The sequence below is a fragment of the Podarcis liolepis genome (genome assembly GCF_965112155.1).
Source record: "Podarcis liolepis genome assembly, chromosome: 2".
Lineage (NCBI taxonomy): Eukaryota > Metazoa > Chordata > Lepidosauria > Squamata > Lacertidae > Podarcis > Podarcis liolepis.
The window spans coordinates 4062684-4074892 of record NC_139555.1 but is presented as its reverse complement, the minus strand read 5'-3'; the positions used below and the strand labels follow the sequence as shown (position 1 = coordinate 4074892).

General features: G+C 45.5%; 1 protein-coding gene across 7 annotated transcripts in view; it reads left to right on the top strand.

The window, feature by feature from the left end:
- The window catches only part of STAC3 (SH3 and cysteine rich domain 3), a 31794-nt gene extending 22089 nt beyond the window's left edge, over positions 1 to 9705 (top strand). For 4 of the 7 annotated variants that reach the window (XM_083486731.1, XM_083486735.1, XM_083486737.1 and 1 more), the window contains exons 8-13: positions 768 to 814; positions 1731 to 1822; positions 3527 to 3578; positions 4106 to 4255; positions 6239 to 8217; positions 8370 to 9705. In XM_083486731.1, the coding sequence (XP_083342857.1) occupies positions 768 to 814; positions 1731 to 1822; positions 3527 to 3578; positions 4106 to 4255; positions 6239 to 6337 (440 nt within the window). In that variant the 3' untranslated portion in view covers positions 6338 to 8217; positions 8370 to 9705. The remainder of the gene's footprint in view (positions 1 to 767; positions 815 to 1730; positions 1823 to 3526; positions 3579 to 4105; positions 4256 to 6238; positions 8218 to 8369) is intronic. The other 3 variants (XM_083486732.1, XM_083486736.1, XM_083486733.1) reach the window with 1 other exon arrangement.
- The last annotated feature ends 2504 nt before the right edge of the window (positions 9706 to 12209 follow it).

The window sequence follows — 12209 nt, the reverse complement described above, 5'->3', positions numbered from 1 at the left end:
ATTGACCCAGCGGCCCACCCCTAATGGAGGGCCACCATTTCCCTCTCCTTACTAGCCCAGGAGTGGATAGACTGGGGCTGCTGCCTTCTGGCACTGAAGGAAGAACAGGAAAGGAAAGAAGAGACAGAAGCACGACCGAATGTTCTGCTTCTTCTCCTTTGACTGAATGGCTGTTGCAGTTATGGCAGTCGGCCGCACCTGTCAAGGGGGGGGGGTGCGGGATGTTTTGACACTGTGGGCAAAGCGCCCTGCAGCTGTCTCCCTGACGCTTCCTGCCCCTGCCACCACGCCTGCACTGCCACTGCAGCAGCATCCTTGCTCCTGGCTGCGGCCATACTGGAGTGGGGCGGCTCTGCCACCTGGGGCAAATTGCTTCACCTCTTCTCATGGCGGCGCCGACCTTGGCACCTGTAATACTGGTGAGAGTAGCTGTCTTCCTTGTGCTGGTCTCTAGTAGAGAGGGGGGAGGGGGGGAGAGAGAGAGAGAACATGGAAAGGCAGGCAGGGGTGAATAAAATGCACAGAGAACTAAACTGGGAACTGCTGCAATCTTGTACGTAAGGGTAATAAGCATAGTAAAAGCAACAATGGTGAGTTGGAGAGATTCACTATATAGATTCCTCATTTTTAGGCCCTGAAAACTCAACCAGGAGAGAGTGTAGTGATGCCTGGGGAGTGGACAAATTTGAGTTTCACTCTTCTTTTATCTCCTTCTCTCCCTACTTATGCCCCTATCTGAATGCTGGGTTTTTTCTTTTTGTGTCCAGGAAATCCAGAAGCCCAGAAGGCTGAGAAGAATGCCCCTGATGATAAGGTACCTGACTCTGCCTGCCCCCTTCCCCCCCTTTGGGAGGTGGGGGTGTAATGTGTGCCCTTCCTGAAGTGAGGTGCCAGCAGCACTGAGATGAGGCACGTCCACACCAACCCACAAGCCTCCTCCTCCTCCACAGCCAGAAATCCCCTGGTTTATCTTCCCCACCTTCTGCTATCTGCTGTTACTGCACTGCCTTTTCCTGATTTCCCTGTGGTTTTTATTTATTGTTGCAAATTGCCCTGGAGTCTTTTTAACTGAAGGCTGCTACTATGGAAATACTTTTACAAACTGGACAGGGACAGAGTATATAGCACTGTGAGGAGGCCAGTTCACATGGCTGCCTGGGGCTGGTTCTTCCTGCTTGCAAGGAGCTGCTTGAACTCTCTGGGGCAGTTATTCTGCACCACTGAAGGTCTGGCAGTTGGGGAGGTGGCTCTGTGTCCTACTTCACAGGACACATTCCTTTATTTTGAATGACTGCCAGTGGAGAGTCTTCTCTTGGGAGATGTCCTCTGTTTGAGGGCTGTCCAAGTCTCATTTCAAGATAAAGAACCATAAAACTAAAGAATAGAAGCACTGAAGTTGCCCATCAACCATTTGCAGCACCTGGTGAGCAGACTGAGCAGGCGCACAAATCACTTTTGGTCTTCCCCACTACGATGAGATGTATTGTATTGCTCTTTATAGTCATTATTTCTAAATTTGCATTTATGCACATTGGAGTCATTGTTTTAGGTGGTGCAAAAATCACTCTTTTTGCAATGCACAACTGTCCAGCTTCTGTGGCCAGGGTGGATTTTGGGAAGTGTTTGTATAGGCCATTCCTTTTGAACCTTGAAGAGACCTTGGGTTTCCTCGATGATCTCCTAAACTCCACTGCTTAAGTCTTGATGGGCTCCTTTCTTCCCTTGGACAGAATAAGAAGCAGCAACCTGGGTTCCAGCAGTCTCACTACTTCATTGCACTCTATCGCTTCAGAGCTTTGGAGAAGGATGACCTAGATTTTCAGTAAGTGGTTTGGAATTTGTATGTGTTGGTCAGAGTTTACCAAGCTCAGCTGATCTTGAATTCACTGTCTTGCAGAGGCAAGTCCCAGCATGGAAATGTTTGGGTTGTATTTCTCATATCCTTAGCCAACCTGATGCCAACAGAATCTAGATCTTATAGGTTACTCCTGGCTGTCACCTATAAACCATTTCACTTGGCGCAGGATGTGACTGCTTGCTTGCTCATGGAAGCTAGACGGTCAAAACATGCTATGCTGATTCTGTACCAGTTGGGCAGTTCCAGACCCAATTCATAATATTGGATTTGACTTTAAAAGCCCTAACTTAAATGGCTTGGAGGAGCCAGGTTACAGTGGTGCCCCGCAAGACGAATGCCTCGCAAGACGAAAAACTCGCTGGACGAAAGGGTTTTTCAGTTTTGCGTTGCTTCGCTAGATGAATTTCCCTATGGGCTTGCTTCGCAAGACGAAAACGTCTTGCGCTTTTTTCTTAAAGCCGCTTGAAGAGGCGCAGTTGCGACGGACCCTGCTTCGCAAGACGAAAAACATTGCAAGACGAAAAGACTCGCGGAACGAATTATTTTCGTCTTGCGAGGCACCACTGTAAAATGTAAACTCAGTTTCCCCTCAGTAATATACCGTTGCCATTCTGGGGAAAACATCTGAAAGATCACAGCTGAAAGGGAGAAAGTAAAGCTCTTCAACTCAGTAAACACACATTGATTCTTTAGGGTGGGATGCAAATGTAATGAACAGTTAGAACTGAGGAGCTGAGCCAAAAGATCCATTGTCAGGTTTTACTTCACACTGAAGGATTTCCTTAAAAAAAAAAAAAAATATTACACTTATATGCCACTTTTTCTCCAAAGAGCTCAAGGTGACATACTTGGTTCTGCCTCAAGAACCTCTAATCCTGAGTGAATGACAGTATTCCACATGGGGAGGTGAATGCTGGGATTTGACTTGACAGCTTGACAGCCATCTTAGAACAGCTTCTCATGGGGTGTGAAATATACTCAGAGTCAAGAGTGGATTTCATGCTCTTTATTCAGCTCATAGTGGTGAGGAGGAATGGAAGTTCCCCCACAATATCTGCTTTATATACATTATTTACACAGTGGGCTGCACGTGATTGGCTAATTCCGGGATTCTCCTGTAGGCCAATCAGATTGTGGATTCACTTCCACCTGGAGCTGGATTGGGTGGCTCCTGCGGACCAATCATACTGCTGCATTGTTCTAGGACCAATCAGACTACTGCATTCTAAATCCTAATCTTTTAGGACCAATCAGACTGCTGCATTTTGGATCCTATTCAACTCAGTACATAACAGGGTGCTATGAAAATACGGCATTGCATGTGCAGATTTGGGCAAAAATAGGGAGGAGAGCAGAGCCCCACCCAAAACATATCCCAGCTGATGCCTTTACACTAAGGCCACCTACTGGGTCTTGTTGTGATGTGTGGTGCAGAAGAATAAATATGGCAGTGCTAGACAACTACCAATGTTCACTCATGACTTCCTTGCTTTGCTGAGTGGTGGTAGCAATAAAAGGGGAGGTTTGTTTGGGCCGGTCTTAGTCAAGTACCTAGGTTGGGGGACAGATAAACCTGTCCAAGACTCCAGAATTTCTGTGGGCAAATTGGAACGTATGGTTTACCATCATTTGTGGCGATATTTTAACTCCAAGCTCATTCTCTTTCAGCCCGGGGGACAAAATTGCCATTGTCGACGACTCCAATGAAGAATGGTGGCGGGTAAGAAAAGGGAGCTGACTGCCTTGAGGAGATGTGCCATGGAGGGGCAGGGAAGATACATAACAAGCAGAAGATAACTTGTGTTTCAGCTTCAGGGTCAAATCTGGTCATTTGAGGGGAAAGTGTTTGATCAAAAGTGTTTGTACAAAAGAAAAATAACTTTAGTAAGTGGTGGGGCCACAAACATTATTAGGGGCTTGTCTCAGTTGTGGTTTCAGAACTATCCCCCTTGATGTTGACTTGCAGACTCCCTTGATATCTGAGTTATGGGCTTCTATCTACCGCTTCAGTGCTAGTCAGGGCATGTTCACATGGTAAATGTAAACTGGTTTAACTATGGATGTTGCCAGGGGCTCCCAAACCCTGGAACTTTTGTGCTGCGCCCTGTACCTCCTGCCCCTTTCACCACTGCTGCTTTAAATGTTTAAATACATTTGAACTGTCCTAATTAGTGGCAAGCAGAAGAATGTGGCTTTATGGTGGTTTGACGTCTTTACACCTTAACCCCACGTGCGGCACTCTTCTAGGGCAAGAAGATTGGAGAGATTGGCGATAAAATTGGATACTTCCCACCAAACTTTATTATCCGGGTACGTGCAGGAGAACGGGTACACAAAGTGATGCGGTCCTTTGTGGGCAACAAAGAGATTGGGCAGATCACACTAAAAAAGGATCAGGTAAGTAACTTGGAGGCAACTCTTATCCTTTCACAATTAACACCCTATCTCCCTGCTGCCTGCCACTCTTACAGTAGGAATGGATGAATCAATCTGAGTCAGTTTCACATATGGTCATTCATAAATTCATTCTATGCATTTCTACATTAAAAACAAAAACACATACATGGGAATTTACATTATTTACGCATTTTTATACTCATTTTGTACATTTCCTGAGTCAAGAACCTTACTGCAAAATTCAGAGAAGTGTTGAAAACCAAAGGATAATTGGGCTCCAATCTGCATATCCATCTGGGAATTGCAAATCAGGGATGGTTAACTTTAAAAAATGCAGACCAAATGAAATTCTTGAGTGTTCCTAACTGACTGTGGCATAATTTTGGATTAAATGTTGTGGAGCAGGCAGGAAAATAGTGGCTCAATCATCTGACCTGTAGAGGCCATTCTGAAGTTTCATGACCCATCCACCCAAAAACAAATACTTCCCATGCTGTCTTAAAACCCATGCATGGCTACAGAATAGTTTTTTGGGGTCTTTTGACTACTGGTATCAGAACCTTCACCCTGGCATCCACTTAATAGCAGAAACACTGCTAACAGTCAGTAGCTTATCTTACCCTTCTCTCCATGCTCTCCATCTGAAAGAGGCTCTTCCAACCTTGTTTCTCTTTCTCATTATTAGCCCCATAAACCAGATCCAGAAACAGGAAGTAACCCTACCAGCCCTTACACACTTTTGTTTCCAGAATTCCTGGGCCATTTCACACCAGATGCTCAAAACAGTTTTGCATTTTCCAGCTCTGTACACTGAACGGAAAAAACGACTCCCTTCTCTGCCCGTTTCTGTCTCTCCACACCCTCGCCCCTGTGGTCTATGTTAGAATCATTCAGACATGACAAATAGACTGAAATGAGTCTTTAAGTGTCTTTTGTGACACTTTTCCCAGTGTTGAATATTCTCTTCCATGAGATCCAATTGCTTAGGCCCTTACTGTAACACTATAGGCATTTAACACTACACTCATCAGTTATAACATTAGAAATGCATTATAAAAATGTGACACCAGAGGACGCTGTAGAGCAGTGAGCCTTCAATGATGGAAAACTGCATTGTGAGTTATATTACATTATTGTTAATAACGCTTTTGTAGATCCAGCCCAAGTGTCTCCTAGGACCAAACTGAACATGACTTTGATTTTTATTATTTGTTTTGTCAATTTATATACCACTTAATTACAATAGTCTCTAAACACTGTACAATAAAGCTTAACAAATGCAATAGAGGTAACATGAAATTTAAAACCAACTGTACAATCAGAAGTTGTTTAAGATGCCTACTGGAATCAAAAGGTCCTCATGAGGCACTGGAAGTTCAACAGGTAGTTTTCAACTTCATGTTACCTGTATCGTATTTATTAAGCTTTATTGCCTATCTAATCTCATCCACAAAATTGGGTCCACAAGACTGAACACATGGACCCTGGTATTTACAAGCTGTGCATTCGAGCCATAGGGGACCACTAACAGTGACTTTTCTGGAGATCTGAAGGAGCTAAGGAGTCAGGCATTTCTTAAGGTATCCTGGACCCAAGTTGTACAAGAACACACAAATCTTGAACCTGGTCTGGTAATGTATGAACAGCCAGTGCAAGATTTCCAGCACTGGAGTTATGTGGCCTCAACAGTCCAGGCACAGAATTTGACACCAGCTGGATCCTCCAGATCCAGGATCTTAAGCCTTTATCCGGGTGGTTCTAAGCCCCACGACAACACCTGTTTGTTTCTTTGTGTATTGTATTAGCTTAGAGCAAAGCTTTACATGCTGCTCTGTGGCTGCTTTTAAAGGTATTCAGACCTACAGAAATGAGCAATGGCTGTTTTCACTCTCTGGGAGAGGTGGCAACAGTATAATAGCATGTGACATAGCAATCTGGCCCTGATTCTTACCTGTTCCCCTTTCCTCCTTCATCCTGCAATAGATTGTGGTGCAGAAAGGTGAGGAGCTGAATGGGTACGTGAAAGTCTACACTGGCCGCAAGGTGGGGCTCTTCCCTGTCGACTTCCTGCAGGAGATCTGAGACCCAGCCCTGGTATTTACGGGTTTCATGGCCAGAGCCGAAGGCCAGGTTATTTCTTTGGAAAGAGATTCCCAGCTACCAGGACTCCCTGCAATGGAGCTGGGTTCTGCGAGTGCCTGTGTGGCTCCCAGTGAAGATATTCCACCAGGACCTGCATCTCTGAGCTAGGATACAAGGCGAGGAGCACATAATTTTGTCACCTTTGGGCAGGGGGGCCCTTGGCTCTCCTCTCGGACTCTGGTGGTGGTGGCAGATTCCAGAATGTGTTTAGCCGTTAATCCACTGATGATGTAAGCCACAGAGGTGCTGGGATGCAGACAAAGCTGTTCTGCTTCCTGTCTGCAAAGGAAGTGGATACCGATTGTTCATATTGACTGCCAGACTAGACAAGTGGCATTTGCTGCTGTCTCCTGCAGGTGGCACAAAGCTTGTGTGTGTGTGTGTTTACCTGGAGGCAAATGGCTGTCCCTTTGCTGCTGCTGCTGGTGGTGCGACTCCCAGCATTATTTGGATTGCTTAGATTTTGTTATGTTTTGCCTATATATGTTATCTCTCTCTACCCCTCAGTAGCCTGCTTACCTACTTTAGCATAAAGCTGCAGGACTTGGGGTCAGTGTCCAGTGAAGTGACCTGATTTTCTCGGGAGTGCTAATCAGCTCCAGATATGTTGAAATGATATACCTCTCCCATTATCCTTTTCTTCCATTTTCCTGCTGTTGTGAAACTGAATCTTTTTAGATTGTTCCCTTTTAGGCACCTTCTGGTCTCGCTTATGAGGGAGGCTAGATGTTCTAGACAACTGAATTTCTTTACAACGTGTATATACATGCATTTCTCTGTACACAGTCAGTGCTATGACTTTCTTTCTGGGGGAGGGAGCACGCAAGGTGACTAATAACTTGGTCACAGCAAAGTGGGAAAGTTGCATGTTATGGAAAAAGAGCATTGCCTGTTTCTATGATCCTTGTGCACTTTGAGGTGGCTCAGAAAGGCTGAGAGTCCATGCTGAATCGAGCCCTTTGGATGCTATGAGAATAAATCAACAAAGGGCCCACAAGTAATGCTCCCATTCTTCTTTTTCCATGCTTGCATTATAATATCTGAACTGGCCACATGTGCACCTTCTCCACAGAGGTATGCACTCACATGCTCATCTGGAATTCCTGGGAGAGAGGCCCCAGAAGATGGTCTGGGAGCTCTTATTTGTATATCTGAATCTGCCTTAGTGAAAGTCCAATTCCTTGCATGACAGAGAAGACTGTTTTCTCCTTCTAATATTCAAGATTACTGGAGAACAATGACACAAGGGTAGTGAGGGTACTACATAAATTGAGCTTGTCCTGCTCTGAGATATTGCCAGGATTTAGGGTTGCTGAGAAAGTTACAGATAGTATTTGATGACTAGACTTGTAATGTAGGGTCAGCTCATTTGTAGTATGCAATCTGCTGATACTCTTGGTGCAATCGCACTCATTTCACGAAAGCCTGTTGCCTGCTCACATGGAACACAGACAAAGTTTATTTGTGCACACATTCTCATGTGCAGTTATGGTGTCTGGGGCTTACTTTCACACCTGCACACTGAGGAGGCACTCAACATTTGCTTTCATGAGAGACCATGCAAGCTTGCAGATAGCCCACTTCCTCAGTCTCATTTACTCACAGTTGATCACATGTGCCAAAGCACGCTAAGGAATCAACAGGCTCCAAAGCATGCTTAGCTGACACCCACATTTACATACAATGCACATACATTTTGGTGCCCTTCATAGCCTCTGTTGATGTCCATTATCCTGATAGCCTGAAAGAGAGAAGTTTTTCTCCCTCACTCTTAACTCTAGAACTCACGGATATCCAGTGAAGCTGAATGCTGGAAGGCAGTGGCGTAGCGTGGGTTGTCAGCACCCGGGGCAAGGCAAGTAATTTGTGCCCCCTAACCCGTGGATTTGCACCCCCTAACCCTAACCCCCAGATGTTGCGCCCGGTGCGGCCGGCCCCCCCTGCACCCCCCACGCTATGCCACTGCTGGAAGGTTCAGGACAGACAAAAGAAAATACTTCTTCACATAGCTAAACTGTGGAATACGCTCTCCCAATAAGCAGTGGCAGCCACTAACTTGGAGAGCTTTAAAAGAGGATTAGACAAGGGAGGGAGGATAAGGCAATCAATGGCTATTAGCCATAATGGCTGTGTTCTGCCTCTGCTGTTGGAATGGAGGGCTATTGCGCTCATGTCCAGCTCGTGGCCCTTCCTTGGGCATTTGGCTGGCCACTGTGAGAACAGGAAGGCCTTTGGCCTGATCCAGCAGGAGAGTCACAGGTTCCCCAATACTGCGTTTAAAGCCTAGGAAGTCGTCTACTTCCTGTGTCCCCAAAATGGGCACTTTGCCGTTTCAGATAAGCGTCCGGTGGGGGTGGGGTGGGGGAGTGAAAAGGAGAACAAAGCAGGGCTAGGTACTTGCAGCACAATCCTGGCCATTTCTACCAAGAAGTAAATCCCACTGAATTCAATGCAGTTTACCCCCAGGTAAGTGGGATTAGGATAGCAGCCTTTGTCTCTTGTTCATTTTACCTTCTTTACAGCTTTATGAACTCCAAGTAATTTTTGCGCCAAAGGATTTGTGTTACCAGCTACATTTCAGCTTCACTCAGAGCTCAAGTTGGGTCCTGTGTGGGCAAGGAAGAGAAGTTAGCAAATAGGGTTAATATGTACTTGTCAGGATATGTGTGCAGGAAGTGTTGGCATAGTCCTCTGATCAAGATGGCTAGAGCAATGAAAAATAAATGTATATTGTGGGTGCTAAGTGCTTTTGAATATACACCTCCAGCTGCCTGTCCCAGAACCTTTCAGGGTTGTATCTGTGAGGAGCGATTCAAAGTGGGAATGATGGAGTTGGGCTAGATAAGGCAACATGAAATCAAACATTTTTTTTGGTCCCTAATACAAGCGTAACCCAGTGTCTACACCACCTTACCTGTCTCTTGTCTCATTTGATCTCAAATGATAAGATGAGGGCAGGTGATGAGAAGCCATTGTTTTGGATATATTTGAAACATCTACCCAGGGACTTGTGTCTGTTAGTGGCAGATACAAAGTTATCATACAAGTCTCCCTGTGTGTCATTGCACAGCACAAATGGGGAATTTGGTATCTGATGCAGAATTTAGTATCCTGAGGATCTCAGCATTCTGTGTTTTTTAAGCAGCTTTCTAATCCATAAACCACTGGAGACAAAATTGAAAATGGCTGGTCAAAAGTCTAGTGGAATCTCAAACTGGGATGGGGCTGAACAGGAGTTCCAGTTGTCATGGCACAAAGTATGCTTTATTCATAGAAGTAGAATAAAATCTGTGAAAAGTGTAAACAAACAGAGTGATTTGCATAATTGATTCGGGCTGCAGAATTTGACTTTGGCACATTCTGTGAACCACCCAGGCACAGCATTTTGTACACCACAGTGCAATCTTCCTGCAAATTGCAGGCACCATGAAGTTGGCACCTTGAAGCCTTTGAGTGAATAAGGTTCTATGTGGCAAAAAGCTATTTGGGAAGACAGTTGTGACAAGTTCTGGAAAACAGCTCTAGCATTTTATCATGCTCAGAGTGGAGTTGCATGAAATCTAGACTCCCTCCTCCTCTCTCTAAAGTGGATCTATTTTCAGCAGAAAATGTACCATGCTTCTTCTTGCCTAGTGGAAACAGTCAAGCCAGAAGCCATGTCCCTGGTTGGAATGTGAAACCTGAGAGCATCGCTGGGAACTGGAGCGTTGCCCTGGTGGCTGCCATATATGGGGCCATGAGACAGGTGCAGCTGAATTTGTTGATTCACAGTTAAGTCATTGGAAAATTCAGGGATGGAGCAAACATTTGGGGAGGCGGGAGGGTGGAATAGGGGGTTTCTGCTGCCTGATCCTAAGTGAACAGGTGCTGCCTGTCCACTTGTGGTGTCTGAATCGCTGCTAGGGTCAAACAGGAGAGTCAGGAAGAAAAGTTTGTCAACAAAAAGTCATATGATTTTTTATACCACAAGGGGGCACTAGTGCCCTTCAGGATTTGGCATCTCAGGTTTAGAATGATGTTTCTCAAACCTTTTGGATCCTCTCTCTCTCTCCTGCCTTCTAAATATACTCTGCTTTCAGCCCTGATAATTCCCAACCTGGTGTGAAGTGTCTGATCACTGGGGTGAGCATGCACGAATATTTTGTGTGTATCCCATTGTTCTGCATTGAGAGTCTTAAGGCAAAAGCATCTTAAACATAAGTTTAAACAGGAAGTTCTGACTTCCCACTCCCCTTTCATTCCTGGTCCCAACCCTGTTCATCCATTAAACCTAAGCACTGGGCAGCTACTTCAACCTGGTTTACAGACAAGCTAGCTTTTTGAGGCTGGGAGAGAACAGAAAGCGTGTGAATGAAATAATGGGGTCTTTGTGACTGCTGTAGGGAAGCAATGTCCAAACGGTGGATCAACAGGTAGATCCCCTGGAGATCGTGGTTGATCATGGGATGCTTTTAGATCTTCTCATTGAAAAAACTGCTGCAATAATGTTTCCGCCCCACCCCCTCGCTCTTTCCTTCGCGCCAATTTTGTGCTATTTTGATGACGATTGTTGAGTTGTTAATTGGCTTTAGCACTGCGTACGTTTGTTAGCATCAGAGCTTTCTGTGAGCAATTTATGGTAACCCCCCTTAGAAATGATCAACAACTCTGGCCTCCCCCGTCCTAAAAAAAGCTCCACAACTATGGGCAATCCTCCCCTTCCACCCACCCACCCACGCTCCTCCTCCCTCCAATGACTGCCAGTTTTTTTTATACTGGGAGTAGATGGCAGTCTCTTGGGAGCTGGACATGTCTGCTCTAGGCGATGGCCAGCACAATACCTTCCAAATGTTTTTAGGCTCCAGCTCCCATCAGCCCCAGTCGGCATGACCCTATGGGCTTGGTTGATGGAAGCGGGAGTCAAATGACATCTGGCACAGTTGGCATAAAGATTCTTTACTGCACCACCAAATCCAGGTGGCCCTACCTCATGGTTTTCTAAAGCCAGCTTGTAGAACAGGGATGGAGGATTTGGGGCCCTCCAAAGGTTGCTGCACTACAGCTCCCATCAGCCTTGACAAGCATAGCCAATGGTGAGGTATGATGGGTGCAACCTTTGGCATGGCAAATGCTTGCCCACATCCGTTGCAGAACATGCTAAAGTAATGGCCACATTGGTGAACATGTGAGCTGCTGAGGGATGGAGGCTAATGGAATGATATTGAGGGGGGAACCAATGGTTCAAACAGCCCAACAATCCATGCACCTAGGGCAAGATACCTGTCACCCAACAAATTATTTCCTTCCATAGTCCAGGTGGAGTCCATCACTGAGCTATGCTGATAGTTAGCAATTTCCCCCAACTATTGAACCTAAGTCCCCTGCCCTGCCCTTCAAACTGTGCTTTGCTCTTATGCAGTACTAGATGTGGCAAGTAATTGCTGCCTCTCTTCCTCCTTTTACGTCTGGGAAATGTTTAAGTGCTGCCAGTGTATTGCCTTCCTTTACCCTCTTTGGAACTCCTTTCCCCTTCTGTTAGCAGCAGCCTCCTTGAACTGTGCAGTTCAGGAATAAATGTTGAGCCTCCAGACGAGGTTGCCTCTCCTTTAACAGGTCCATAGAGGTTAAACAGAGCAGGTAACTGAGGAAAGCCCAGTCACTGAACTTCAACAGGAATCCCCCATGAGTGCAAGTGCCCTGCTTAGTAATAACTACTGTTACGTTATATTATATATTTAATAATTTATATGCCGCCCATTTGATTGGGTTACGCCAGTCACTCTAGGCGGCTTCCAACAAATTAAAACACAATACAACATCAAACATTAAAAAC